At 41.7% G+C, this 27,613-nt stretch overlaps 1 protein-coding gene across 6 annotated transcripts in view; it reads right to left on the bottom strand.

Moving 5' to 3' along the window:
• The window catches only part of tead1b (TEA domain family member 1b), a 183,298-nt gene that overhangs the window by 55,090 nt on the left and 100,595 nt on the right, over positions 1–27,613 (bottom strand). For all 6 annotated transcript variants that reach the window (XM_062028551.1, XM_062028560.1, XM_062028567.1 and 3 more), the window contains one exon: positions 12,912–12,976. In XM_062028551.1, coding sequence (XP_061884535.1) covers positions 12,912–12,976 — 65 coding nt within the window. The remainder of the gene's footprint in view (positions 1–12,911; positions 12,977–27,613) is intronic.

Raw genomic sequence — 27,613 nt, 5'->3', positions numbered from 1 at the left:
GTTTTAAACAATAATATTATCTGATCATGCAACACATATTATGATATTGTACTTTCCAAACATTTAGCAATAAATAAAAATACATTCTTAAATATCTGCTTAACTTACAATTTCAAAGCAAGTTATCGCTCAAATTGTACACTGTAAAAATGAAACATTTGTACTACCGTAAAAAAAAACAAAAAACAGTGGAACCGTTTTACATTTACAGTAATATTGTGGTAATCTGTAAATGTCCTTGCCTATTTCTATTGTCTGCACCATGTTCACTCTCTCTCTCATCCACAGTATGGAGTGCAGCTGATGCAAGGCAGCAGCACACACCTGAGCTTGATTAGCAGCAGCCTATTTTTACTGGCTGCTGACGGCCGGTGAGCGCCGGAACTTTGCCATTGCTACCAAACGGTTGGTCGTGCAAGAGGACTCACTAAGTCGCGAACCTTTCACCTCAGGTTGGCCCGTATAATCCTAGCCTTGTCTAGCGTTTTATTTTGGTACCTTATTTTATCACTTCTCTCATGAAGTATATTTTTCCTAGCCTTGTCTAGCGCCTTTAGTTTTGTGTTTTTTCTCTCAGTAGTTTGTTACATGGTGTGTTGTGTTTTCCACCATCGCCATTGTTTTTTGCTACCTTGTGCTTCCGCCAAATAAAGAGGAAGAGCAATTGTAAACCCAAACTCGTCTCTGCATCCTTGGGATCCACATCACCACACCCTAACAGAAAGTTCCGGCCAGCACGATGGAACCCGCAGAGACAGACTCCTGGAAGAGAGCATTGCAAGGCCAGGCTCAAAGGATCAACCAGCAGGGGGACCAGCTTGACCACCTGAGCCGAGGTCTACAGGGGATGTCGGAGCGCCAAGACGCCATGTTGGAGCGAATCAACATGCTGTTAGCCACCGTCGTACCCACCTCGACCACCGTGCCTGACCAGGCATCCACCCAGCCTACACAACCCGCTAGTACTAGCAATATACGCCTTTCCCGACCCGAACGTTTTTCCGGGGAAAAGGAAGACGTAAGACAATTCCTGACACAGTGTGAACTCCATTTTGAGCTAAACGCGTCCGCTTTCACCTCTGAGCGGGCTAAAGTAGCGTTTGTGATCTCTCACCTGTCTGGCCGCGCTGGCACCTGGGCGACTGCCGAATGGAACCGTCAGACCACCTCCAGCTCCACATACGCGAACTTTTCCAAATCCTTGAAGCAAATATTCCAACGACGACTCCCAGGTAGAGAGGCAGCGAGATCCCTTTTCCGGCTGCAACAGGGTTCACGACGGGTCGCGGATTACGCGATCGAGTTCCGCACCATGGCGGCCGACTGTGACTGGGGTCCCTCGGCGTTGTTGGACGCCTTCTTCCTGGGTCTCGCGGACGAAATTCGTCATATGATGATCCCGCTGTCACTCCCGACGAACCTGGATGATCTAATTGAGCTGGCGGTGCAAATCGACTTCCGCCTACTAGAGGAGAGGAGGGATCGACGGGGAAGACAAGCCCCACCTAGCAGCCAATCAGCGCCTGCTAGACCCGCCATCTGCAAGACGGAGCAACTCGTCCCCGAAGACACCTCTCCTTCATGGCAGATAGACGAGCCAATGCAACTGGGAGGCCGTCGACTCACCACCGCCGAGAGGGAACGCCGTTTTCGCCTCCAACTCTGCCTATACTGTGGAGGCGCTGATCACCTCATCTCCCGCTGCAAGGAACTGCCGCGCCCCGCCGCACGGCCACGAGCGCGCCCTCACTCGCCAGAGGACACGTCCACCAGAGGTCGCCGTTCTCCTTCGTTGGCCGCAGGCAGAATGAAGCTAAAAGGTACTCTTTCTTGGCCTAACCAACAAATAGACATTTGCGCTCTCATTGACTCGGGAGCAGATGATAACTTTTTGGATTTTGAGTTCATGAGACTCCATAAGATTCCTGTTGTAAAACTGTATGTACCCAAGAGGGTGTATTCTCTAGATGGGCGCCTATTAGCCAGCATAACCCACCAGACACTCCCACTCAACCTGCGCTTGTCTGGAAATCATTGTGAGAAAATAATTTTTTTGATTGTGCCATCACGGTCCGCGCCCATCATTCTTGGGTTAACCTGGTTACAGAAGCATAACCCGAGCATAGACTGGCCTCGTTCGGCCATTATTAATTGGAGTGTTACCTGCCACCTACATTGTCTCCGTTCCGCAGCGGGATCTCACACACCGCCACCTACCACCGTTGTAGAGAACATAGACTTGACAAACGTGCCCACAAACTACCATGACTTAAGAGCGGTGTTTAGCAAAGATAGAGCACTCTCACTTCCCCCCCACCGACCCTACGATTGCGGTATCGATTTGCTAGCCGGAGCGGCTTTACCATCGACCCGTTTGTACAAGGTGTCGAACACCGAACTCAAAGCACTAGAGGAATACATAAACACTTCAATAGCTGCGGGCCTCATTCGCCCCTCGACCGCACCAGTAGCCGCCGGATTTTTTTTTGTCGAAAAGAAGGACAAGTCCCTACGGCCTTGTATAGACTACCGCGCTCTTAATCTGATTACTGTCAAGAATAAGTATCCTCTTCCTCTCCTTGATTCTGCATTTACTCCCTTACAGTCCGCAAGGTTTTTTACTAAACTCGATCTACGTAACGCGTACCATCTAGTTCGCATCCGAGAGGGGGATGAATGGAAGACCGCATTCAACACTCCTCTCGGACATTTTGAGTATCTTGTCATGCCGTTTGGACTTACAAATGCACCTGCCGTTTTTCAGGGCTTCATTAATGATATTTTTCGGGACATGACAGGGCGGTTTCTCTTCGTTTACCTGGACGACATATTAATTTATTCTTCGACATTTGACGAACATGTGCAGCAGGTTCGGTTAGTCCTTCAACGTTTGCTCGAAAATAAACTGTTCGTCAAGGCAGAAAAATGCGAGTTTCACTCATCTTCCATACCCTTCTTAGGATTTATCATTGAGGAGGGTAGACTCAGACCGGACCCTGCTAAGGTCAAAGCAGTAGTAGACTGGCCCACTCCGGTGTCCAAGAAGCACCTCCAGAGATTCTTGGGCTTCTCTAATTTTTATCGGCGATTTATTCGCAATTTTAGTCGCGTCGCTGAGCCACTTACGAGGCTAACTTCTACTAAGGTTCTGTTTGAATGGACACCCGATGCTAATTCCGCGTTCCTAAGGCTAAAAAGATTGTTTACTTCGGCTCCTGTGCTTTGTTACCCTGACCGTTCTCTCCAATTTTTTGTTGAAGTGGACGCTTCTGATTCAGGTGTAGGGGCCGTACTCTCCCAGCAATCTACCAGCGACCAGAAGTTGCACCCCTGTGCTTTCTTCTCTCGTCGCCTATCCCCTGCCGAGAAGAATTATGACATTGGCAACAGGGAGCTTCTGGCGGTCATCTTGGCCCTTCAGGAGTGGAGACACTGGCTGGAAGGGGCGGAGCTACCATTCATCGTCTACACGGACCACAAGAACCTGTCCTACTTAAGGACCGCACAGAGACTGAACCCTCGCCAGGCCAGGTGGGCACTATTTCTGACCCGTTTTAACTTTATCATCACTTTCCGACCTGGTTCTCAGAATGGGAAGCCCGATGCCCTGTCCCGTGTCTACTCTTCGTCCTTGGAAGATTCCTCACCTGAACCTATTGTTCCCCATACCCACTTCATTGGGGGACTCCAGTGGGACATCGAGCGGCAGGTCTTGGAGGCCCTGAAGTCGGACACATCTCCGCGGGGCTGCCCACCAGGTCGGCTGTTTGTGGTTCCTCGGCTCCGTTCCAGCGTTCTGGATTGGGCACATGGGTCGAAGATCGCTTGCCATCCAGGCATTCGTCGCACCAGTTTTATCCTCTCCCAGCGTTTTTGGTGGCCATCCATTCTGGCAGATACGAAGGCGTTTGTGGCAGCATGTCGGGTCTGCTCCCGGAACAAGGCATCCCACCAGGCCCCAGCAGGACTGCTACACCCATTACCCATCCCCTCCCGCCCGTGGTCACACATAGCTGTGGATTTTGTCACAGGACTGCCCCCCTCTGAGGGAAGCGACACCATTTTGACCATTGTGGACCGGTTCTCGAAGATGGCCCATTTCGTAGCCCTCCCCAAGCTGCCGTCTGCTCTTGAAACAGCCCAATTATTAGTGCTCCACGCTTTCCGGCTGCACGGCATCCCCACTGATGTTGTATCCGACAGAGGGCCACAGTTCTCCTCGGCCGTCTGGAGAGCATTCTGCAAGTCTCTGGGGGCCTCCCCTAGCCTATCCTCCGGCTACCACCCTCAGAGCAATGGACAGACCGAGCGGACCAACCAAGACCTGGAGGCGGCCATCCGGTGCACTTGTCATCAGCAACCCGCAACCTGGTCTGAAAATCTCCCATGGATAGAATACGCTCACAACTCTCTCATTAGCTCCGCCACCGGTCTGTCTCCATTTCACGTCGCCTATGGTTTCCAACCCCCAGTTTTTCCTTCTACCCAACCCAATGCCGACGTACCATCCGTAACGGCACACCTGCGTCGGGCTCACCAGGCTTGGCGCAACACCAGGGCTGCGTTAAAAAGAACATCGGCCAGGAACCAGGTCTTAGCCAACCGACATCGCACACCAGCCCCACACTACCAGTTGGGACAGAAGGTCTGGTTATCGTCTCGGGACCTACCATTGGCCACCGAATCTAGGAAACTGGCTCCCAGGTTCATTGGACCATTCCCCATTGCCAAGATCATCAATCGTGTTGCAGTCAAGCTCCATCTCCCTAGATCTCTCAAGTGCCATCCTGTTTTTCACGTGTCCCGCATCAAGCCTGTCTCATCCAGCCCACTCAGTCCTCCGGAGGTACCGCCTCCTCCACCCAGGCTGGTTGATGGTCACCCAGCATTTACTGTAAACACCATCTTGGATGTGAAAAGAAGGGGAAGGGGTTTCCAATACCTGGTGGACTGGGAGGGGTACGGCCCAGAGGAACGGTCATGGATTTCTAGATCGCTTATAATTGACAAGGACTTGATCAAGGACTTTTACGTTCGATTCCCAGACAAGCCAGGTAGGCCGCCAGGAGGCGTCCGTTGAGGGTGGGGTACTGTGGTAATCTGTAAATGTCCTTGCCTATTTCTATTGTCTGCACCATGTTCACTCTCTCTCTCATCCACAGTATGGAGTGCAGCTGATGCAAGGCAGCAGCACACACCTGAGCTTGATTAGCAGCAGCCTATTTTTACTGGCTGCTGACGGCCGGTGAGCGCCGGAACTTTGCCATTGCTACCAAACGGTTGGTCGTGCAAGAGGACTCACTAAGTCGCGAACCTTTCACCTCAGGTTGGCCCGTATAATCCTAGCCTTGTCTAGCGTTTTATTTTGGTACCTTATTTTATCACTTCTCTCATGAAGTATATTTTTCCTAGCCTTGTCTAGCGCCTTTAGTTTTGTGTTTTTTCTCTCAGTAGTTTGTTACATGGTGTGTTGTGTTTTCCACCATCGCCATTGTTTTTTGCTACCTTGTGCTTCCGCCAAATAAAGAGGAAGAGCAATTGTAAACCCAAACTCGTCTCTGCATCCTTGGGATCCACATCACCACACCCTAACAAATATGTTGTAAACAAAAAACAAAAAACACTGTAAATTGTACAGTAAAATTCTGGCAACTGAGCTTCCAGTTTTTTACCGTAAAATCGATAGCTTTCTTTTTACAGTGTACATACAAAAAAATAAAAATCTAATAAGCGTGCAATTGTGTAATAATATCATGAGGCAAATCCTTATACTGTAAATTTATATATAAATTATTCACCATTACATGCAGCCCTAGGCAGTCATAACTGTGATGTGGCCCTCAATTAACACAAGTTTGACACCCCTGGTATTGACTATCGTAACAACAGCAAAAATGACAAATTCGTTCATAAATTGTAAACACATTCACAACACAATTATCAGTCATATTCATAGTCATAATATAGTTAATATAGATCAGTTACAATATAACATAATGCAACAAAAGCAGTGTTTGGCGAAGAGTATAATTTTACTCACCGGTTAAACAGGAATGTAGTTACCTTGGCATCCATTTTGAAATCCTTTTGTTTTCAAAGGTCTCTACACCGCTGAAAATATCTCAAATATTTATGCTTGTCTTACTTCTTAATTCTCCACAACGGTACTTTGCTCTCTCGTAGTTGTTGTGTTTTTCTTTGTTTCTTGCATTGAACAAAGAGAGAAGTCTACCAAGTCAACTTCCTTATGTGTTAAACGTACTTGGCCAATAAAGCTGATTCTGAAAGTTATTTTAAACCACTAATGGAAACATAAGCTATACGAGGGTGTTCTTGTAAAAATGTTTTGGTTAAAAATTATTACTTTGACCAAGTTGCAAAAAGTCACTTTAAATCTGGGTATTTAGGGCTGCAACGAATAATCGATTAAATAGAATAATTCAATAAGGAAAAAACATTGATTTATATTCGGTTGCTTTGATTAATCGTTTTAATGAGTATGACTAATAAAAAATTATAAATCTTTATTGATAGAACTTCAAATATGCGGACATAGTTTTCACACAGCTGCTGCAAAAGACCACACATTAGCGTGGTGGTGTGTGGGTGCAATGATCTGTGTGGCGGCAAAATAGGAGATTTTTTTGTTGTTTTTATCAATGTACACATTATAAAAGTGCAATTTCAATGATGATGATGTGCATTTATTAGAACAAAACAATTAAGGTTATGGCAAGCTAAAAACATCATTGTTATTTAAACTACTTTCCCTAAAGTCTATAAATTAGTAAGTCCCCTTTGAGGCTATAAAGTGTTTTATCCGATTACTCCATTAATCGAACAAACTAATCAATAGATTATGCAATTACTACAATAATCGATAGCTGCAGCCCTGCAATGGAGTTTTTTTAAAATATTTTGTCAAAAATCATTGGCATTCTGTTACAAAGCTCTCTTTTAGATTGCATATCCAATTGGTCTGTTTGGATGTCCAGTGGTAGCAATGGTAAATGTACATGATCCTCGTCATACTTGTAATGAGTAATATCTATCACAGTAAATTATGGGAAGTAGTTAAATGACCTAAACACAAATTTGGAACTTCGTAATTATACAGATACAACACACAGAAATATGCTTTTCTTGGAGTCTATGTTTAGAAAAATCTTCAATTGTATTTGTATTTTTAATTCCATGTCAACACAAATAGAGGGATCTTTTAAAATCAGTCAATGCATATTGGTTTTAAAGGTGAACTGCACTTGTTTTTTTTAAATTTTGCCTATCGTTTACATTCATTAAGGAAAAACATTACGATGGATGTTTTTTTTTAATGCATTCTAAATATTAAATAAATGCGATCAAAAGTCTGCTCACAATGGAGCTTATTGGAGCTGCTCTATTCAGCCTAGTACAAACGTATAAAGCCCTTTAAAAAACATCCAAACACCTCCATTAAGATTTTCTATACATGATGAAATAATATATGTAATGTAGTAAAAGGGACATATATAATAACATGTAATATCTACAAATGTTGATCATTTTAAGCGTACGCGGTGCAAACATTTCATGAACGCATCACAACGTTTTTTTAACAGCCTCACTGATTATTACTCACTGCAGACTTCATGAGAGCCAACAAACATAATAAACATCACTTACTTACTGTGAAACGTCTGTGTGTTTGTCATTAGGATGCAGACTACGAGGATGTTCATATATTCCCATTTAGATGAAGAATGACTCATAACCCTCGCAAAAAAATGGTGGGTCGACCCAAGCGTCTTTTCGTGTCATTCTCGCCATTTCCAAGCCTAAATTTGCTGTCAAAATGTACCAACTTGTCGAAATATGTCCTCAGCCTTCCTCTATCCATGTGAGAGGCATGATTTATGATCTACAATAAACTTTCAGGAAGCAAGGAAGCGAGGAAACATCTCACCAGTCTATCATGTCGAAATTGCACACAAGCTTGTGATTACGGCGCTGCTATAAATAGTTTGTCTGTGTTAGCGCTTATAATAACAATATCACTAATACTTGGTTAATATTCAAGTCATGAAATGTAAATGGAGTATTTTTGGCGGTTTTTGAATGGTTATTTATTGGATTTTGTGGGCGAAATAGAGGACCTGCCATTGGCTCAGCTGCAAACAGACTTTTATTTACGTTTATTTACAAGTTAGAATGCATTTTAAAAAATCCATCCGTTGTCATGTCTTTCATAATGATTGTGAACAATAGGCAAAATAAAAAAAATAAAAAGTGCAGTTCCCCGTTAAAAACTCTTCTACAATTGTTATTGGGCTAATTTCGGCAATTACTTTTTTCTAGCAAGCTTCTGATGGCTATAAGAAGCCTTTTTAGTGTCCCCTGTTTCTGTCACAGCTGGTTACACCAGGCCGTGCGTTTTTGTTGGTGTTCTCCTGTGTTTGGTGTTAGTTCCTGTCCTGTGCTTTTATGTTGGCAGTTCTTCTGGTTTTGTTGGTGTTTTCCCATGGCTGCTTCACTTCTGTCTAAGAGTATTTCCCCTCACCTGTTTTCTGTTTGCAATTAAGACATTTAAGTTGATCCTGTTTCTACCTTGGTTGTCAGAACATTGTTTGTTGATGTTATCGATTCTTTATTCGCTGGAGACCATAGATGATCTTTTGTTGATGTTAAGCGCAAGTACACTTGTACGTGTGGATGCCGTCTGCTCCACATTTCAAGTGTTTTGCATTTTGTTTAATTTAGTCATAGCCTTTCCGGTCAGAGCACTTCCCTGTTGCTCTCAATTTTTGTTCATTATTAATAAATACCCTTTTTACCTCACGCTCCAACCTCGTTCATCCGCATACTTAAAATCACCACAACCTCCGGCGTCTCCCATGACACACCGCTTATCACTGCATGACAGAATGTTCCGACTGTGTGATTTTGCAGACGAGGAATACAAGCGATTTTTTGGGGCAAATCTGGAAGCAGAGGCTTCGCGGTACCCCCTCTCCCCCGGGGTACAAGAGACATTAATGTGGGGACCAGATGGCGGTCTGGTCCCAATAGACACTTGTTGGCCGAGTGCCGAGCCTGCGCCTCGTCGAAAAAGACGGAAGCCCATTTCATCGCGCTGTCACAACGCGCAGCCTCCTCTTCTGCTGGGGGCTCAGAGACAGCATGACTCCTTTCCTAAGGAGGTGGAATATGGATTCCCCATCAACCACTTTGCTTCCTCATTCAGCGCTTGGGCTATTAGCCAGTGTAGCCCAGGCGCTGGAGACCAAGAGGACACCACGCCACAGGTGCTCAAAGTGCCCAAGGCCCACCCACCCTGTTCTTCTTCTCCCGCTCAGGTCGAGGGTGGGTTGCTCCTCCCTCAAACCAGTGACAGCGTCTGGTATCCGCTTCCTGAGGGGGGGGGCTAGGGCTGGTAGCTGTACAACTGGGGAGATACAGCTACACCCAGCCTGGCTTCTACCTCCTGCAAGGGCTATGCTGCCAGCGAAGAATCCTGTGGCAGAAATTAACCAGCCAGTGAGTGAACCTAAGGAAATTTCCATGACCCAGCGGCTTGAGAGGATTGTGGCACTAATGGCCACAGCGAAGCGTTGTCCATCCCCAGCGTTGCCGCCGCATCCTGTCCTGGAGTCGCCTCCGCCACTCCCTCCTGTCCTCCTGCCACCGACGGTGCAGCCGCCGACGGTGCAGCCGCCGACGGTGCAGCCGCCGACGGTGCAGCCGCCGACGGTGCAGCCGCCAACGGTGCGCCCGCCATCTTCGTCTTCAGCGGGTCCTTCGACGACGACGACGCCATCTTCGTCTTCAGCGGCTCCCACGCCGACAGACCAGCCGCCTGCTGCTCAGGCTCGGGACACGCCGACGGACCAGCCGTCTGCTGCTCTGGCTCGGGATACGCCTCCAGACCAGCCGCCTGCTGCTCTGGCTCCTCCCACGACGACGTCATCGTCTTCAGCGGCTCCTCTCACGGCGTCGCCATCTTCTTGGTCTCCAGCGGGCTCCTCGCCGAGGCCACCGCCTTCTTTGTCTCCAGCGGGCCCCTCCCCAAGGCCACCTTCATCGACTCCAGCGGCCCCCTCGTTGGCCAATAATGTGTCCGTTCCGTGGTCGCCGCCATCTGACTCTTCCCTACTGGTTGCGAGTATATATGGCCAGGCGACCCGCCGTCTTGAACTCCCTCTGCCCCGTGAATTTTGACTTTTTTTTTTCTTCTCATTTTCTATAACGTCTGGTATCCATTTTGTTGGGGCGGGGTGGCATTCTGTCACGGCTGGTTACATCAGGCCGTGCCTTTTTGTTGGTGTTCTCCTGTGTTTGGTGTTAGTACCTGTCCTGTGCTTTTATTTTGGCGGCTCTTCTGGTTTTGTTGGTGTTTTCCTGTGCCTGCTTCACTTCTGTCCAAGAGCATTTCCTCTCACCTGTTGTCTGTTTGCAATTAAGACTATTAATGTTGATCCTGTTTCTACCTTGGTTGTCGGGACATTGTTTTTTGATGCTGCTATTCTCGATTCTCTGGTGGACATAGACGATCCTTTTGGATGCGAAGTGCAAGTACATTCGTACTGTGTGGACGGCGTCAGCTCCACATTTCCTGTAAGTGTTTTGCATTTTGTTTTGTTTTCGTCATAGCCTGTTTGGTCAGAGCACTTCCCCATTGCTCTCGCTTTTTTTTCGTTTTATTAATAAATTCCCCTTTGTTACCTCACGCTCCAACCTCGTTCATCTGCATCCCTGAAACCACGACAACCTTTGGCGTCTCCCATGACACACCACTGTTCTACGCTAGACAGTTTCTTTGGCATGTGCTTGACAGTATGTAAATGTATAGTATTTTCATGTGGATAAAAATATTTTGGGAAAATTGCTTGACATTTTTAAAAATATAATTATGATTTGTATTTCTTATAGACTACCTGTGCAACTTTCTTGAGTTGACAAGCAGATTTATTGAGAGATAGCAGACATCCTTTGTGTGACTTATCAATATAAGTACCGTATTTTCCGCACCATAAGCCGCACCTAAAAACCACAATTTTTCTCAAAAGCAGACAGTGCGGCTAATAACCCGGTGCGCCTTATATATGGATTAATATTCATATTTATTTTCATAAAGTTTAGGTCTCGCAACTACGGTAAACAGCCGCCATCTTTTTTCCCGTAAAAGAGGAAGTGCTTCTTCTTCTACGGTAAGCAACCGCCCCCATAGAAGAGGAAGCGCTTCTTCTTCTACTGTAAGCAACCGCCAAGGTGAGCACCCGCCCCCGTAGAAGAAGAAGCTCGCGGATATTTAATTTCATTTGTTTTTCTGTAAAGACAACAAAATGTCTCCTACTAAGAGACACGCGTACAAGGTTCCACTGACTTTTGATATTCATGTGAACCGCACTGTGGATACAACGGGAACACGTACGGTGAATATTCGCACCACAGGGAATGAGAAGTCGTCCTACTGTGGTTCTAGCTTGCCATGCTAACGGCCAGAAACTTCCACCCACGGTGATATTCAAAAGGAAGACCTTGCCAAAAGAGAACTTTCCAGCCGGCGTCATCATAAAAGCTAACTCGAAGGGATGGATGGCTGAAGAAAAGATGAGCGAGTGGTTGATAGACGTTTACGCGAAGACACCGGGTGACTTTTTTCACGCAGCGCCGTTCCTGTTGATCTACGACTGCATGCGCGTCCACATCACAGATGGTGTCAAAAAACAAGTGAAGCACACCGAAGAAGAAGAATTCGAGGGATTTGTGGATGAGTAATAACTTCAGAAAGTGAGCTTTAAATGTTTATTTTGTGTGTTGCGTGACACTAACGTATGAGCAACGTTGAGTTATTGATGTTGCTATTGCTCTGCACTATTTTGAGTGTTACTATTTTTGTGATTGCACATTTGCACATTACATTTTGGGAGTGAACAGAGTTGTTAGAACGCTGGTTTGTAATATATTATTAAAGTTTGACTGACCTATCTGACTGTTTTGTTGACATTCCCTTTAGCGTAGCGTAGGTGCGGCTAATGGCACGGGGCGGCTAATAGGTAAACAAAGTTTTGAAATATTCCGTTCATTAAACGTGCGGCTAATAACACGGGGCGCCTTATGGTGCGGAAAATACGGTACATAAAAAACAAAGGTCACTTAAGGAACCAGTCAATTTCCTACAGAGTAATGATGACATTCTCATCACCATCTTTACTCATTTTTTGGCAGTTAACAATTAATATTCCATTGTGTCATTGAAAAAGTAATTTACTTTATGCACCAAAAAGAATAGTACTAAACATCCCTCGATTCTGCGTTTGCTGTGTTTATTTTGTAAAAACGAATCGGGCCATTTTCAGAACAAATGCCATCTGTAATTCATCACTTTGATTCAGAAATATGAGCTCATCTCTGTGGTCAAAGTTGTGTGTGCGGCCTGCAGAAGACAGGATGCACCCCCAAACATAAACGACAGAAAGTCTCGTTGGTTAGAGACTGTACCAATGTATTAAAGCTTAGACTTTCCACCCCATTAATAAAAACTTCTACCACAGCCAAGTGCATGAACACTGTGATTTACTTTACGAGGACAAGGAATATTTTCAGTAACAGTGGTTAGTTTCTTTTTACATGACATGTCATTGATGCTCATAAATGTATCACGTAAAACTAATTTATTGTAGAAATTAAAGGCTACATTTTGAGCAAAGGGTGGTCATGAGTTTAAATACATTTGAGGGAGGTAATTTATAATTTGTAAAAAGGGAAAACTGATTAATGTTTTTATCTACACATTCACGAGAACTAAAATTATTATGTGTGTTTGAAAGCGGAACTAAGAGTGACAATTTCAGAGATGGCTAAATCCAGCGACATCTGTTCATGCGACATGGCTGTGACAGAGGATTAGTCAGCCGCATTTCTCGTCTTACCTGCTTGCGAGTCCTCGTCTTCCCAGTCCGAAGCTTGATGTATCTGGCAATCAGCTCATTGCGACCTGCAGGAACAGGAACATGACGGTCACATAGGGCTACAGTGTGTTGATTGTAGTTGCACATGATTTTACATGAATCTCCTTTTTACCACTGAAACTGGAATCTTTATATTACTAATAAGAGGGATTCAAACATACAATGTGCAAGACAAAAAAACAGCTTCTGCTTAAAACTCTTAAAACTACTAAATGAATACAAATGGGATATCTACACATTTTATACAAATAGACGTGTACTGAAACTGTTACGTACATCTAAACAAGCGTTTGCATGGAAAACAACACATAGTATTAGCATGAAAAAACAGCTCCAGCAGCACAGTCTCTCAAATGAATCTAATTCAATCCCATTCTCTTCAAAGCTGAACACATTGAAAGGAAACAGACATAGCTGTTCATAAAAATACAGAGAAGCAACTGGATAAATTGGGTTTAAAGCAGATGTAACTAAATTCTAATTAATGCAAAGCTTTGTACAGATTTCCAATTAACAATGGCTCTAAACATTCTTGTGCCCTCAGGTCTGCACTAATTGTTGTCGCAATGCATATGACCCATGCTTAGCCCTTTCATATGTTAATAACATGCCGCAAAACAAAACTATTAGTCAAATTATAGGTAAGGAGGCTTTAATTATGTGTCCAGCTGTAGCCAAGCAATGCCATGGTTCTTATCTACCATTCTATGAAATGTTCACCCCCTACTATCTAAATTACGAGAACATTTTTGTTCCTTCACTTCATTACCAAATGTATTTTTAACCAGAACACACCGGGAAACCTCAACATACTAAACAAATGCTAAGACAATAAGAATGACAAAATCTACCAAATCCAATTATTGTATTTTTTTAAAACTACATTTAATGTGGCCATATATGCCTTGTATTGGACGTCGATGAACTAGAACATCTACTGTAATGTAAGTGAATGACTATATTTTTAATGTCGTGGATAAACCAGCCTTAGAGCCCGCAGCCATGTAGCTCTACTGGCAAATAAACAACATCTGGAGATTTGCAGTGCCAGCCTTCCTGTGCAGTGTGCTTGTAAACTTTAGAAGATGGGTAAAGATTTCAATAATCCACACACTGGAAACATAACGTGACAATGCAGGCATTCAAGCAACCTCCCGATTCCAAGATCAAAGCACACACATGGCCAGATGAAAGCGTGCTTGATATTTGAATAATTCATTCTTTTCACTAGACCTGGGAGAAAAGCTCACTGGGTTCTATGTTTGGGCAGCAAAATAACAATGGCTTAAAATTGTTTGAGAAATACAGGTACATAATAACCACACAACAAAGTAGTGCAAACATGTTTCCTATCAGAAAATACAAAAGAGTTGCACGGTTAAAGAGAGATTAAACTGCATTGTAGTGACCAAAAGTTTTAACAAAGGTTTAAATTGACTTTTTTGACAATTGCTAAGTACCCACATTGCGTGTCAAATTTACAGAACTAAAACACAGCTTGATTTTTAGAAAACAGTGCCAATTGATGTATTTCAATCAATCAATCAATGTTTATTTATATAGCCCTAAATCACAAGTGTCTCAAAGGGCTGTTGGTGTTAATAAGGAGGTAATCCCACAAATTATCTATTTTATTTTAAACTGTTAGAAAAATTCTAGGTCTGCAGTCAAGATAAGCCATAAACACCATCACTGCATACTAACATCTTATGCTAAGTTGTTCCACCAAGATATTACATGTATCAATAATAATGACTGCCTAGCTGCCAGAGACAAGTTAAATGCCAAATGGGGCTAGTAATTCACTTGCCCGTTTGGGAAAGTAGTAAAAAAAAACAGCTGCACAGGATCTAATGATGAACGTAGATACTATAAGCCATTTTGTTTCTTTCTGTGACAAAAGTATATACTCTATGTAATAGTCATGGTGAATATGCAATTTTTAAAGGGGAAAATGAATATGATTTCTGATAAGTAAAATAAAACAAGGACGATGAACCCCAACACTGCCTGACATGTTAACTTTCAATTCATAAAAACACTATCACAGGACGCTGAAAACTTTATATTATAACCAAATCGTGAATTCAGTGGTACCTCAACTTAAGAGTGCCAAATTTAAGAGTGTTTTGCGATTAGAGCTTTCTCTCTGCAATTGTTAGGGTTTAAATTGCAAGCAAACACTTGAGATACAAGCATCTCTGCTATAATTTAACAGAGCGAATGTCACTGTGAACCCCGTAAGATCCGCGTAAAACATATGGTCTTATTCACTAGCAATAGCTTATTGCTGGAGATTGACATAACTTTGATTTCCAACTAATGGAACAAAATAAGTGAGTGTGAAGGACAGTGCTAAAAATAAAAAGATAAGGATGATCTTAATTTAATTGAAAAAAATAAATAATCAAAAACATGACTGAGTGTGTAGTCAACTTGACGAAGCAGTATGAGCGTAGCACTGCTCGTCTGCCCCATACTGAAGCAGAATGAGTTTGACGTCAGCCAAGAGTGGTAAAATAATATTCAAACGGCAGACATTTATCCATGTAAATACGGAAAAGCTGCTAATGTTGTGTTTGACGGAGAAGCAGCTCGAAGGAGATATCGTAGAAGTCCACTCTCCAAGGTAAACCATCCATTTTCTACCGCATGTCCCTATGGGGGTTGCAAGCCTATCCTAGCTGCACTCAAACGGAAGGCAGGATACACCCTGGACAAGTCGCTACCTTACTGCAGGGCCAACAGCTCAACAGACAACCATTCACACTCATGTTCACACATTAGGGCCAATTTGGTGTTGCCAATCAGCATATCCCCAGGTGCACGTCTTTGAAGGTAAATGCTGTTCATTATTATGACATTACATCATAAAACTAGTGTTGTTGTTAGTAGTACATTCTATTGCATTGTTTTTCACACAGTATTTTATCTGAAAGTTTGTTTTTCTATTTATAAGGCATGATGCATGTTAAAATTATGGTATTGTTTTTTTTTTGTCATAAAAAAATACAATCATGGACTGTTTCCCTGCAGACAGTATTGATCTATATTGATATATAATGTAGGAATCAGAAATATTAATAACAGAAAGAAACAACCCTTTTGTGCGAATGAGTGTGAATGAGTGTAAATGGAGGAGGGAGTTTTTTTGGGTTGGTGCACTAATTGTAAGTGTATCTTGTGTTTTTCATGTTGATTTAATAAAAATAAAATAAAATATTTTTTATTTATTTATTTATTTTTATTTTTTTAATTTCTTGTGCGGCCCGGTACCAATCGATCCACGGACCGGTACCGGGCCACGGCCCGGTGGTTGGGGACCACTGATTTAGACCACAAGGGAGTGTTTTAAATATAGAAAAAAATCATAATATTAACATTTTTGGATTGAAGATTATTTTCCCAATTAGACCTTGATATTCTCAGTGGGTGAAAGCCCTTGGTTAAGCAAAGTCTTAAAAGGCCTGGGAAAACCAACTCTTTAAAATGTTTTTTTTTGTCACTTAAAGCAGCAGGAAAAGGATTAAATATTCATTGTCTGATTTCCAGGATTTGTGTTGTTCGGCAGCTGGAGAAGCCGTTATCCTCTGAATGATCCTCTGCACATCAATGCCTCTGGAGAATCTAGGAAATATGAATGGCACTTGACTAGCATCTCCACAAAAGCATGGTGGCTCAACTTTCACTACTCCGTCCCCAAGTAGCCGATTCCTCATTCAGTAAGAAATCCAATTTGGTCATCAGTATCCTTTCTCCAAAGAAGCTGTGACAGACTCTTTCTGTTGTGAATAACAATGAAGGGTATTGTCACACTTTGCAATGCCAAACCCAACGTCCTATAACTCCCACAGGTGCTTGAATTATTTTTAAGTCTTTGTTTAATCCATCTAAACTTGCCTGATTTTACATGGTTGTAGATTTTGAATAAAGGTTGTTGGGTCTTGGCTGTTATGCAAATAAAAAGCATTGTCTTTAAATTCTTTGTGTGACACAGCCTGCCTATTTTTGGCTAAGGCATACAAATTAACTGTCTTGGCTCTGTCCTCCGAGCAGCAAGAACAATGCATCACAGCTCGGCTCCAGATTTTCTGTTCCCCCCTATTTTAAAAGCATCCATTTCCTGTAATAGCACTTTTTTCCTTAATGCAGGCACGACCACAGTCACATCTGGGCTCGCACTCCTTCATGAGACAACACAGGGCCTTGCTGGGAATCAGCCTGCAGATAGCCTGCAAGTGGTCTGTGTGCATATGGCTTCTAGCACTCTGCTCAACAGACAGCAGCTTTCCACATCAAACAACGCATATGCCACAGTGACTGGCCTGTAGGCACAGACATATCAATATCCCTCTTTTTAATCTTTATGTTTAAAAGGAAACAGTACTACAAACAAATAACTGAAACAGTTACCATGCGGCTCCGAGCCACTTACGTTATTTACTGCTATTCTTGCATGCCAGTACTGTAGTTGATTCCTCTGACTGCTTAGTACAATTTGAGGAATCCAATTAGTTAAATATCAATTACATACACACATTAATTTCACCAAGCCGATTCTTAATTAATACACCTATCAGACATGACACTACACAGATTAATTTCAGAGATAGCTAAACACCTTAATATCATTTGTCTATGTTGTGTCTGTCAGGCATCTTGAAATACTGAGCAGATTCTTTTTTTTTCATTTATTTATTTATTTCAGGCAATGACATAAAAAAGTACAAAGTTGACAACACATAATAATATTAATTGTTATTTATTAGTAATAACTACTTTAATAATTAGTTATTATTAAAGATCTACTTTATAATTTTTTTATTTAGCTTTATTATAAATAAATTAGTAATGTTGAGATGTTACGTACAGGGGCGCTATGATGAAGTTTTTGTTTTCTAACTTCTAGACGTTACAATGTTGGATACTCTTGTTAAACAATGCCAAAGCATTAAATAAGGTCCATATATTTTGCCGTGAGCTTGCACGCAATTTTGGATGCCTCTGTTTGCAGGGTTCTGCAGTCTACCTAAGTTGTTACGTCACAGCGAGGTGGAAATTCTTATTTGGACATTGAGTCAAGCTCTCAGCCAGTATGGGAGGAGCTCCTATAAATATTAAATTATTATTTTCCTCTAATCGTGGCATGCACAAAATATTACTGACATGCTACATGTAGTGAAGGTATTGCTGCTGAAAGCAGCTTTTTTAATGCATTTTCTGAATCAATCTGCGACTGTGCAGGTGTACCTAATGTTGTGTCCGAGTGAATCTACGTTTGCATATGGTAAAAGTAAATGGGTTATACTTGTATAGCGCTTATAATGTTTATTAAGTTTATTTTTGAACATCCATCCATCCATTTTCTACCGCTTGTCCCTTTTGGGGTCGCGGGGGGTGCTGGAGCCTATCTCAGCTGCATTCGGGTGGAAGGCGGGGTACACCCTGGACAAGTCGCCACCTCATCACAGGGCCAACACAGATAGACGGACAACATTCATACTCACATTCACACACTAGGGCCAATTTAGTGTTGCCAATCAACCTATCCCCAGGTGCATGTCTTTGGAGGTGGGAGGAAGCCGGAGTACCCGGAGGGAACCCACGCAGTCACGGGGAGAACATGCAAACTCCACACAGAAAGATCCCGAGTTTGAGTTTGAGTTTGAGTTTATTTCGAACATGCAAGCATACAACATGATACATCACAATTCCCAGTTTCTCTTTTCAACATGTTCGAAAAGGAGTAGGAAGAAGCAGAGCTCATTTAATCCTACCCCTTTTCTTTTACATAACAGTTTCTAAAACTTTTGTTCACTTCCTGTTCTCAATTTATTCACAATATACTCCATAAGTAATCGCAAAAAAATAAAAAATAATTGGTGAAGTAAGTTACATTTCATATGATGAGATAAGTAAGATTATTTTGAGAGTGAAAGAATGGATGAATTAAATAAATTCAGCATTCTTCTTCTTTGTACTTTGTAAACACTTTAAGTTTGAAGAGTTTCTTGAAGTGGATCATATTAGTACATTGTTTGATTGCTTTGCTTAATCCATTCCATAATTTAATTCCACATACTGATATACTGAAGGTCTTAAGTGTTGTACGTGCATACAAATGTTTTAAATTACATTTCTCTCTAAGATTATATTTCTCCTCTTTTTTTGAGAAGAATTGTTGTATATTCTTGGGTAGCAGGTTATAGTTTGCTTTGTGTATAATTTTAGCTGTTTGCAAATTCACTATGTCGTGGAATTTCAGTATCTTTGATTCAATAAATAAAGGATTTGTATGTTCTCTATATCCGACATTATGTATTATTGTAACTGATCTTTTTTGTAACACTGTTAATGAATGAAGTGTACTTTTGTAATTATTTCCCCATATTTCTACACAGTAGCTCAGATATGGTAACACTAGTGAGCAGTAGAGAATATGAAGTGATTTTTGGTCTAGAACATGTTTTGCTTTATTCAATATTGACATGTTTCTTGCTACTTTATGTTGTACATTTTTTACGTGAGATTTCCAGTTCAATTTATCATCAATCATTATACCTAGAAATTTGGTTTCAACTACTCTTTCAATTTGTATTCCGTCGATTTGTATTTGTGTTTGACTTTCTCTTCTACTGTTACCAAATAGTATTTTAGTTTTACTGAGATTCAACGAGCCCGGGATTGAACTCAGGATAACTCAGGACCTTCGTATTTTTGAACATGTCTGGGAAAAAAATAGCAGCGACGACTTCAAGATATATATTTAAACTGTGTCATTTTCGAAAGATAATTCATTAAACTTTTGGAGCGGGTGAGGCGTGGTTTCATTTGCAATTTGGGAACGCCTCCAAAATCTAATATTGTAGACAGGCTCAAACAATGGGTTGAAAAGTGACTTTGGAGCAAAATTTATGCAGAATTCACACTAACGCATATCTTATATATGAGCTAGACTACAAAAAAGTGTTTTAAATGTTTTTTGTGAAAAAGACTTGAGGAAACAATGTGGAAGCCAAAGTGCATCAAATTTAGATTAGGTACACTACTGTTCAAAAGTTTGGGGTCACATTGAAATGTCCTTATTTTTTAAGGAAAAGCACTGTACTTTTCAATGAAGATAACTTTAAACTAGTCTTAACTTTAAAGAAATACACTCTATACATTGCTAATGTGGTAAATGACTATTCTAGCTGCAAATGTCTGGTTTTTGGTGCAATATCTACATAGGTGTATAGAGGCCCATTTCCAGCAACTATCACTCCAGTGTTCTAATGGTACAATGTGTTTGCTCATTGGCTCAGAAGGCTAATTGATGATTAGAAAACCCTTGTGCAATCATGTTCACACATCTGAAAACAGTTTAGCTCGTTGCAGAAGCTACAAAACTGACCTTCCTTTGAGCAGATTGAGTTTCTGGAGCATCACATTTGTGGGGTCAATTAAACGCTCAAAATGGCCAGAAAAAGAGAACTTTCATCTGAAACTCGACAGTCTATTCTTGTTCTTAGAAATGAAGGCTATTCCACAAAATTGTTTGGGTGACCCCAAACTTTTGAACGGTAGTGTATATGCTTTTTTCCCCCTTTAAAATGCGAAATTACGAATCTTGCTGAAACTGTCACAAACTTTATGACACAGTAGAAAATAGACCCCATCTATGCATAGAGCTTCATGTACAGGTACAATATTATGCGATTCAGTCACTATTCAAGTAAATGCAATTACAAAATACAAACCCCGTTTCCATATGAGTTGGGAAATTGTGTTAGATACAATGAATTGCAAATCCTTTTTAACCCATATTCAATTGAATGCACTACAAAGACAAGATATTTGATGTTCAAACTCATAAACTTTATTTTTTTTTGCAAATAATAATTAACTTAGAATTTCATGGCTGCAACACATGCCAAAGTAGTTGGGAAAGGGCATGTTCACCACTGTGTTACATGGCCTTTCCTTTTAACAACACTCAGTAAACGTTTGGGAACTGAGGAGACACATTTTTGAAGCTTCTCAGGTGGAATTCTTTCCTATTCTTGCTTGATGTTCAGCTTAAGATGTTCAACAGTCCGGGGGTCTCCGTTGTGGTATTTTAGGCTTCATAATGCGCCACACATTTTCAATGGGAGACAGGTCTGGACTACAGGCAGGCCAGTCTAGTACCCGCACTCTTTTACTATGAAGCCACGTTGATGTAACACGTGGCTTGGCATTGTCTTGCTGAAATAAGCAGGGGCGTCCATGGTAACGTTGCTTGGATGGCAACATATGTTGCTCCAAAACCTGTATGTACCTTTCAGCATTAATTGCGCCTTCACAGATGTCTAAGTTAGCCATGTCTTGGGCACTAATACACTCCCATACCATCACACATGCTGGCTTTTCAACTTTGCGCCTATAACAATGGTTCTTTTCCTCTTTGGTCCGGAGGACGTGACGTCCACAGTTTCCAAAAACAATTTGAAATGTGGACTCGTCAGACCACAGAACACTTTTCCACTTTGTATCAGTCCATCTTAGATGAGCTCAGGCCCAGCGAAGCTGACTGCGTTTCTGGGTGTTGTTGATAAACGGTTTCCGCCTTGCATAGGAGAGCTTTAACTTGCACTTACAGATGTAGCGACCAACTGTAGTTACTGACAGTGGGTTTCTGAAGTGTTCCTGAGCCCATGTGGTGATATCCTTTACACACTGATGTTGCTTGTTGATGCAGTACAGCCTGAGGGATCGAAGGTCACGGGCTTAGCTGCTTACGTGCAGTGATTTCTCCAGATTGTCTGAATCCTTTGATGATATTACGGACCGTAGATGATGAAATCCCTAAATTCCTTGCAATAGCTGGTTGAGAAAGGTTTTTCTTAAACTGTTCAACAATTTGCACACGCATTTGTTGACAAAGTGGTGACCCTCGCCCCATCCTTGTTTGTGAATGACTGAGCATTTCATGGAATCTACTTTTATACCCAATCATGGCACCCACCTGTTCCCAATTTGCCTGTTCACCTGTAGGATGTTCCAAATAAGTGTTTGATGAGCATTCCTCAACTTTATCAGTATTTATTGCCACCTTTCCCAACTTCTTTGTCACGTGTTGCTGGGATCAAATTCTAAAGTTAATGTTTATCAGTTTGAACATCAAATATGTTGTCTTTGTAGTGCATTCAACTGAATATGGGTTAAAAATGATTTGCAAATCATTGTATTCCGTTTATATTTACATCTAACACAATTTCCCAACTCATATGGAAACGGGGTTTGTAATAAACAACAAGGGCATGCACATCTAGATAAGAGCACACATTCCTGATAAAATTTAATTAAATAAAAATTAAATGAAAAGAAAACACTCATGTATGTATAAGTAGTAAAAGCATTGACATAAAATCTGTAAGCTTGTCATTCAGTGCCAGTCCATACACTGTATCTGCAGGTCTATTTCAAGGATTCAAGGTATTTGTCATTCCAATAAAAACACTTACAGAATATGTTTTGAACAAATTTGGTTACAAAGTGCCCAGTAGCAGCTAGCAATAAATAATAAATAGCAAACAAACAAATAAGAATAGTGCATCGTTGGTAAAATGAAGTTCAAAGCCAAAAAAGGAGTCGACAATATATCGTACATGTTATGTGCAGTTATCCGCAGAGGAATGAAGTGAATTATATTTATATAGTGCTTTTCTCTAGTGACTCAAAGCACTTTTACATAGTGAAACCCAATATCTAAGTTACTAGTGACTAGGATGGCGGAAGCAGGGATCGAACCTGGAACCCTGAAGTTGCTGGCACGGCCACTCTACCCACCGAGCTATACCGCCCCGGTGAATGATGCAGTTAGGCTGTATTTAGTGCAAAGTACTACAAATGCTTATATTGTGTTTACACATATTTTTACTCATATATTGGATACAATATATGAAACGGTGTAATTATTTTAATACAGCTGCTGAAGAAGCAGACATTTACTTGCAATAAATGAAAATATTTCTGCAGAATAAAGCTTTATAAACAAATAATGAGGCTGCTTGGACTGACAAATTTCCCTCTTAATTTCAATTACCATTTACTGACCAGCCAGAGCATGGGTGTCAAACTCTGGCCCGCGGGCCAAAATTGGCCCGCCGTGTAATTTCACTTGGCCCTTGAGGCGATATCAAATTAACACTATAGCTGGCCCGCCGATTATATACAGCGGCGGTGCCGCGGTAACACCGCATTCACCGCTAATTCTCATACTTGCCAACCCTCCTGGGAGACTCCCAAATTTCAGTGCCCCTCCTGAAAATCGTCACGTCCGCTTTTCATCCAGTCTAACGAGTGCTGGCCCAGTCACATAATATGTGCGGCTTCTGCACGCACACACAAGTGAATGCAACGCATACTTGATCAACAGCGATACAGGTTACACTGAGGGTGGCCGAATAAACAACTTTAACACTGTTAGAAATATACGCCAAACTGTGAACCCACACCAAACAAGAATGACAAACACATTTCGGGAGAACATCCGCACCGTAAGACAACATAAACACAACAGAACAAATACCCAGAATCCTTTGCAGCACTAACTCTTCCGGGACGCTACAAAATACACTCCCCGCTACCACCAAACCCCGACATTAATGAACTAGCATCCAAGAAAAGATGCCAGGTATCTGGCTTGGGCACATCAGATTAGATCAGTGTGTTGCAAACTGAGCAGTTTAAAGTCCTAAATGGTTGGTTTATTCATTATTTTATTTTAAAATGTATTAGCCTGTGGAAAAAGTTAATGTTGATATTTACCTCAGAAGGCTGCAAATACAAAAGAGGCATTACATTTTTATTTAAATTGTATTTGATATGCCATTGATATTTTTTAATTATTATTATTATTATTTGAAACTCGATTTTGCATGTCACTATAAAGTTATATAAGCCTTGCTTGTTCAATATTCAATTCAAAACTTGTTTGGGTCCCTATTAAATGGTTAATTTGTTCAACCTTGGCCGGCGGCTTTGTTCAGTTTTCAATTTTGGCTCACTCTGTATTTGAGTTTGACACCCCTGAGCCACAGCAAACGCCAAGATTTCTTTAATATGCTGTGTTCAACTGTAATTAACAGCTCTTTAAAAATCCATTTTTTCTCCTCTGGACACCAAAAGAAATCAATATTTAACCCTGAAACGACCTTATTGAGCTGTCTAAAAGGCTTTATGGCAGGGGCTGGGCCGGGCACATTTGAGCTAATGTGTTGGTTGAACAGTGGGGGCTTAAAGGTGAGGTGTTCTCTCAAAATCTTAGAAGACATCACAAAGCAGCGGGTCACTAACCTGAGCCTTCCCAGAGACACTGAGAGGATTACAACAGCAACCTCTGCTGAACTCTGCCTGCATTCAGACAGGGCTGAGGGGGCAAAGACACCATCTTAATCAACCGGACTGGTCCAACCCTTTCTACTTTCTCTGCCGGCACTGTACGCCTCTCAAACAAGGCTAAGAGCTGAAACCTGTGAGGCTCCACTCTGTGCAATATACTCACAGGGGACCAATTTGCACAGCAAGTCCTTGTCTGAATCACTCTATCAATTAAGAGCCACTGTGGTTATCATTACATACATTATTGTAGAGACTAGCCCGGTCATTGTGTTGTGTTGTCTCTCAAGAGAGGAGACAGAGCGATGAAATAAATGACCAGGGAGTGAAGCCACAGTTGAACAGGCTGCTGGACTAATCTGAAAAGACGGCTGTAATTATGAGTCTCCAGAGGAACTGTCTGTGCCATAAGTACAATGTGTGAACACGGTACTAACAGTCAGGAAGTTGCACTGCCCCCTTCTCCACAACAAAGTAAGACACTGAGTCTAATCAATATTTGCAATCTCTCAGGATCAATTCTGCATCCAAGCACAAAGGAAGACATGCTGACTGCAACTAGTATGTATAAAGAAAAAGTCAAACTTTGAGGTTATGATTATGAACTGCAATTTCTTGTCACGTGATGCGTGAGCACAGAATGAGGGAGTTGTCTGTTAATGTTGTAATAGAGAAATAAGTAAACAGCAGTAAGATCAAATAAGTCCATCGGTAGAAAAGGGATGGATGGATGGATGGAATAAAGATATAAATCTAAACTATTTAGGTGTCATGGCATATGACTATTTGGTGTCTGTGGTTCCTTTGTTGACAGCAATTCAATTCTGTGCAGTGTTAAGAGACACTTGTCATCAAATAGAATATGAAATACATGGCAGACTCTGTTAGTGGCAGTGTGTAGTCCCTGTGCTCGAGCTGAGAGAATGACACTAGCATTCAGATACCATTCATATGCTGATTACACAAAATACTCCTTACAGTATGAAACCACCTCATCAGAATAAAAGTGTTCCATCAATGGAATATGATGTAATCAACCGGAGACATGTCATTTCTTGAGCAGAGCGTGAAAGTGACACTGCGTCTTTAAGAGGACTTGCAGTGTTTTAGTCAAACAAAAGCAGCCAACTGGGAACATGCAACCTGAAACCAGAGGCCTGGCTCCAACGCCTCACACACACAAAAACACACACAAGCGCACACGCACACACACTACACACACACACACACACACACACACACACACACACACACACACACACACACACACACACACACACACACACACACACACACACACACACACACACACACACACACACACACACACACACACACACACATAGCTCACAGCTGGGACACACCCCATGTACTGATTCAGACAGGTAGCGGCTTGCTCTCCATCACCCAAAGCAAACAAACCTCCAACCAGATTGATCCTTTCAAATAAAAATGTGCACATATCTAGAACTAGGTTAAAAAAAAATTGGAATCTTAAAAAAAATGTCCAATATCTAACATTGAAAGTGTTCAATGTTCAGAGGGTCTCAATTAACAAAGAGATCAAAAATGACATGACTATGCAAAATGATCATAGATAGGATAATTGTACCATACTTTCGATCATAAAATGCACTTAAAATTTCGCACAAAATTGTCTTTTCCGTCTCAATGATTAAAAAAGCCCTCTTGTAAGTGTGGTGACCGTCAGTGCTGCTTCTACACCGAGCTTCTCACTTCATTGTAATGTGAAGCCACAGGTGGAAGACTCGGAAGACGCACAGGTTAAGTAAATTGATATGAAAATTAAAGGCAGAGATCTTTCAGAAGTTTTTTGGGGGGCAGGGGGCGTGGTCGGGGGTAGGGCGGGGACGTGGTTGGGGGCGTGGTTAAGAGGGGAGGAGTATGTTTACAGCTAGATTTCACCAAGTCAAGAATTTCATATATATATACAAAAGTATATATATATGAAAAGTTTGGGGTCACCCAAACAATTTTGTGGAATAGCCTTTATTTGTAAGAACAAGAATAGACTGTCGAGTTTCAGATGAAAGTTCTCTTTTTCTGGCCATTTTGAGTGATTAATTGACCCCACAAATGTGATGCTCCAGAAACTCAATCTGCTCAAAGGAAGGTCAGTTTTGTAGCTTCTGTAACGAGCTAAACTGTTTTCAGATGTGTGAACATGATTGCACAAGGGTTTTCTAATCATCAATTAGCCTTCTGAGCCAATGAGCAAACACATTGTACCATTAGAACACTGGAGTGATAGTTGCTGGAAATGGGCCTCTATACACCTATGTAGATATTGCACCAAAAACCAGACATTAGCAGCTAGAATAGTCATTTACCAAATTAGCAATGTATAGAGTGTATTTCTTTAAAGTTAAGACTAGTTTAAAGTTATCTTCATTGAAAAGTACAGTGATTTTCCTTCAAAAATAAGGACATTTCAATGTGACCCCAAACTTTTGAACGGTAGTGTATATACAAACCCCGTTTCCATATGAGTTGGGACATTGTGTTGGATGTAAATATAAACGGAATACAATGATTTGCAAATCCTTTTCAACCCATATTCAATTGAATGCACTACAAAGACAAGATATTTGATGTTCAAACTCATAAACTTTTTTTTTTCTTTGCAAATAATAATTAACTTAGAATTTCATGGCTGCAACACGTGCCAAAGTAGTTGGGAAAGGGCATGTTCACCACTGTGTTACATGGCCTTTCCTTTTAACAACACTCAGTAAACGTTTGGGAACTGAGGAGACACATTTTTTAAGCTTCTCAGGTGGAATTCTTTCCCATTCTTGCTTGATGTACAGTTTAAGTTGTTCAACAGTCCGTGGGTCTCCGTTGTGGTGTTTTAGGCTTCATAATGTGCCACACATTTTCAATGGGAGACAGGTCTGGACTACAGGCAGGCCAGTCTAGTACCCGCACTCTTTTACTATGAAGCCACGTTGATGTAACACGTGGCTTGGCATTGTCTTGCTGAAATAAGCAGGGGCGACCATGGTAACGTTGCTTGGATGGCAACATATGTTGCTCCAAAACCTGTATGTACCTTTCAGCATTAACGGCGCCTTCACAGATGTGTAAGTTACCCATGTCTTGGGCACTAATACACCCCCATACCATCACAGATGCTGGCTTTTCAACTTTGTGCCTATAACAATCCGGATGGATGCAGTGATTTCTCCAGATTCTCTGAAACTTTTGATGATATTACGGACCGTAGATGGTGAAATCCCTAAATTCCTTGCAATAGCTGGTTGAGAAAGGTTTTTCTTAAA

This window comes from Entelurus aequoreus, linkage group LG02, assembly GCF_033978785.1.
Source record: "Entelurus aequoreus isolate RoL-2023_Sb linkage group LG02, RoL_Eaeq_v1.1, whole genome shotgun sequence".
NCBI classification, from domain to species: domain Eukaryota; kingdom Metazoa; phylum Chordata; class Actinopteri; order Syngnathiformes; family Syngnathidae; genus Entelurus; species Entelurus aequoreus.
The sequence above is the reverse complement of the archived record's forward strand: the minus strand, read 5'-3'. Positions and strand labels throughout refer to the sequence as shown.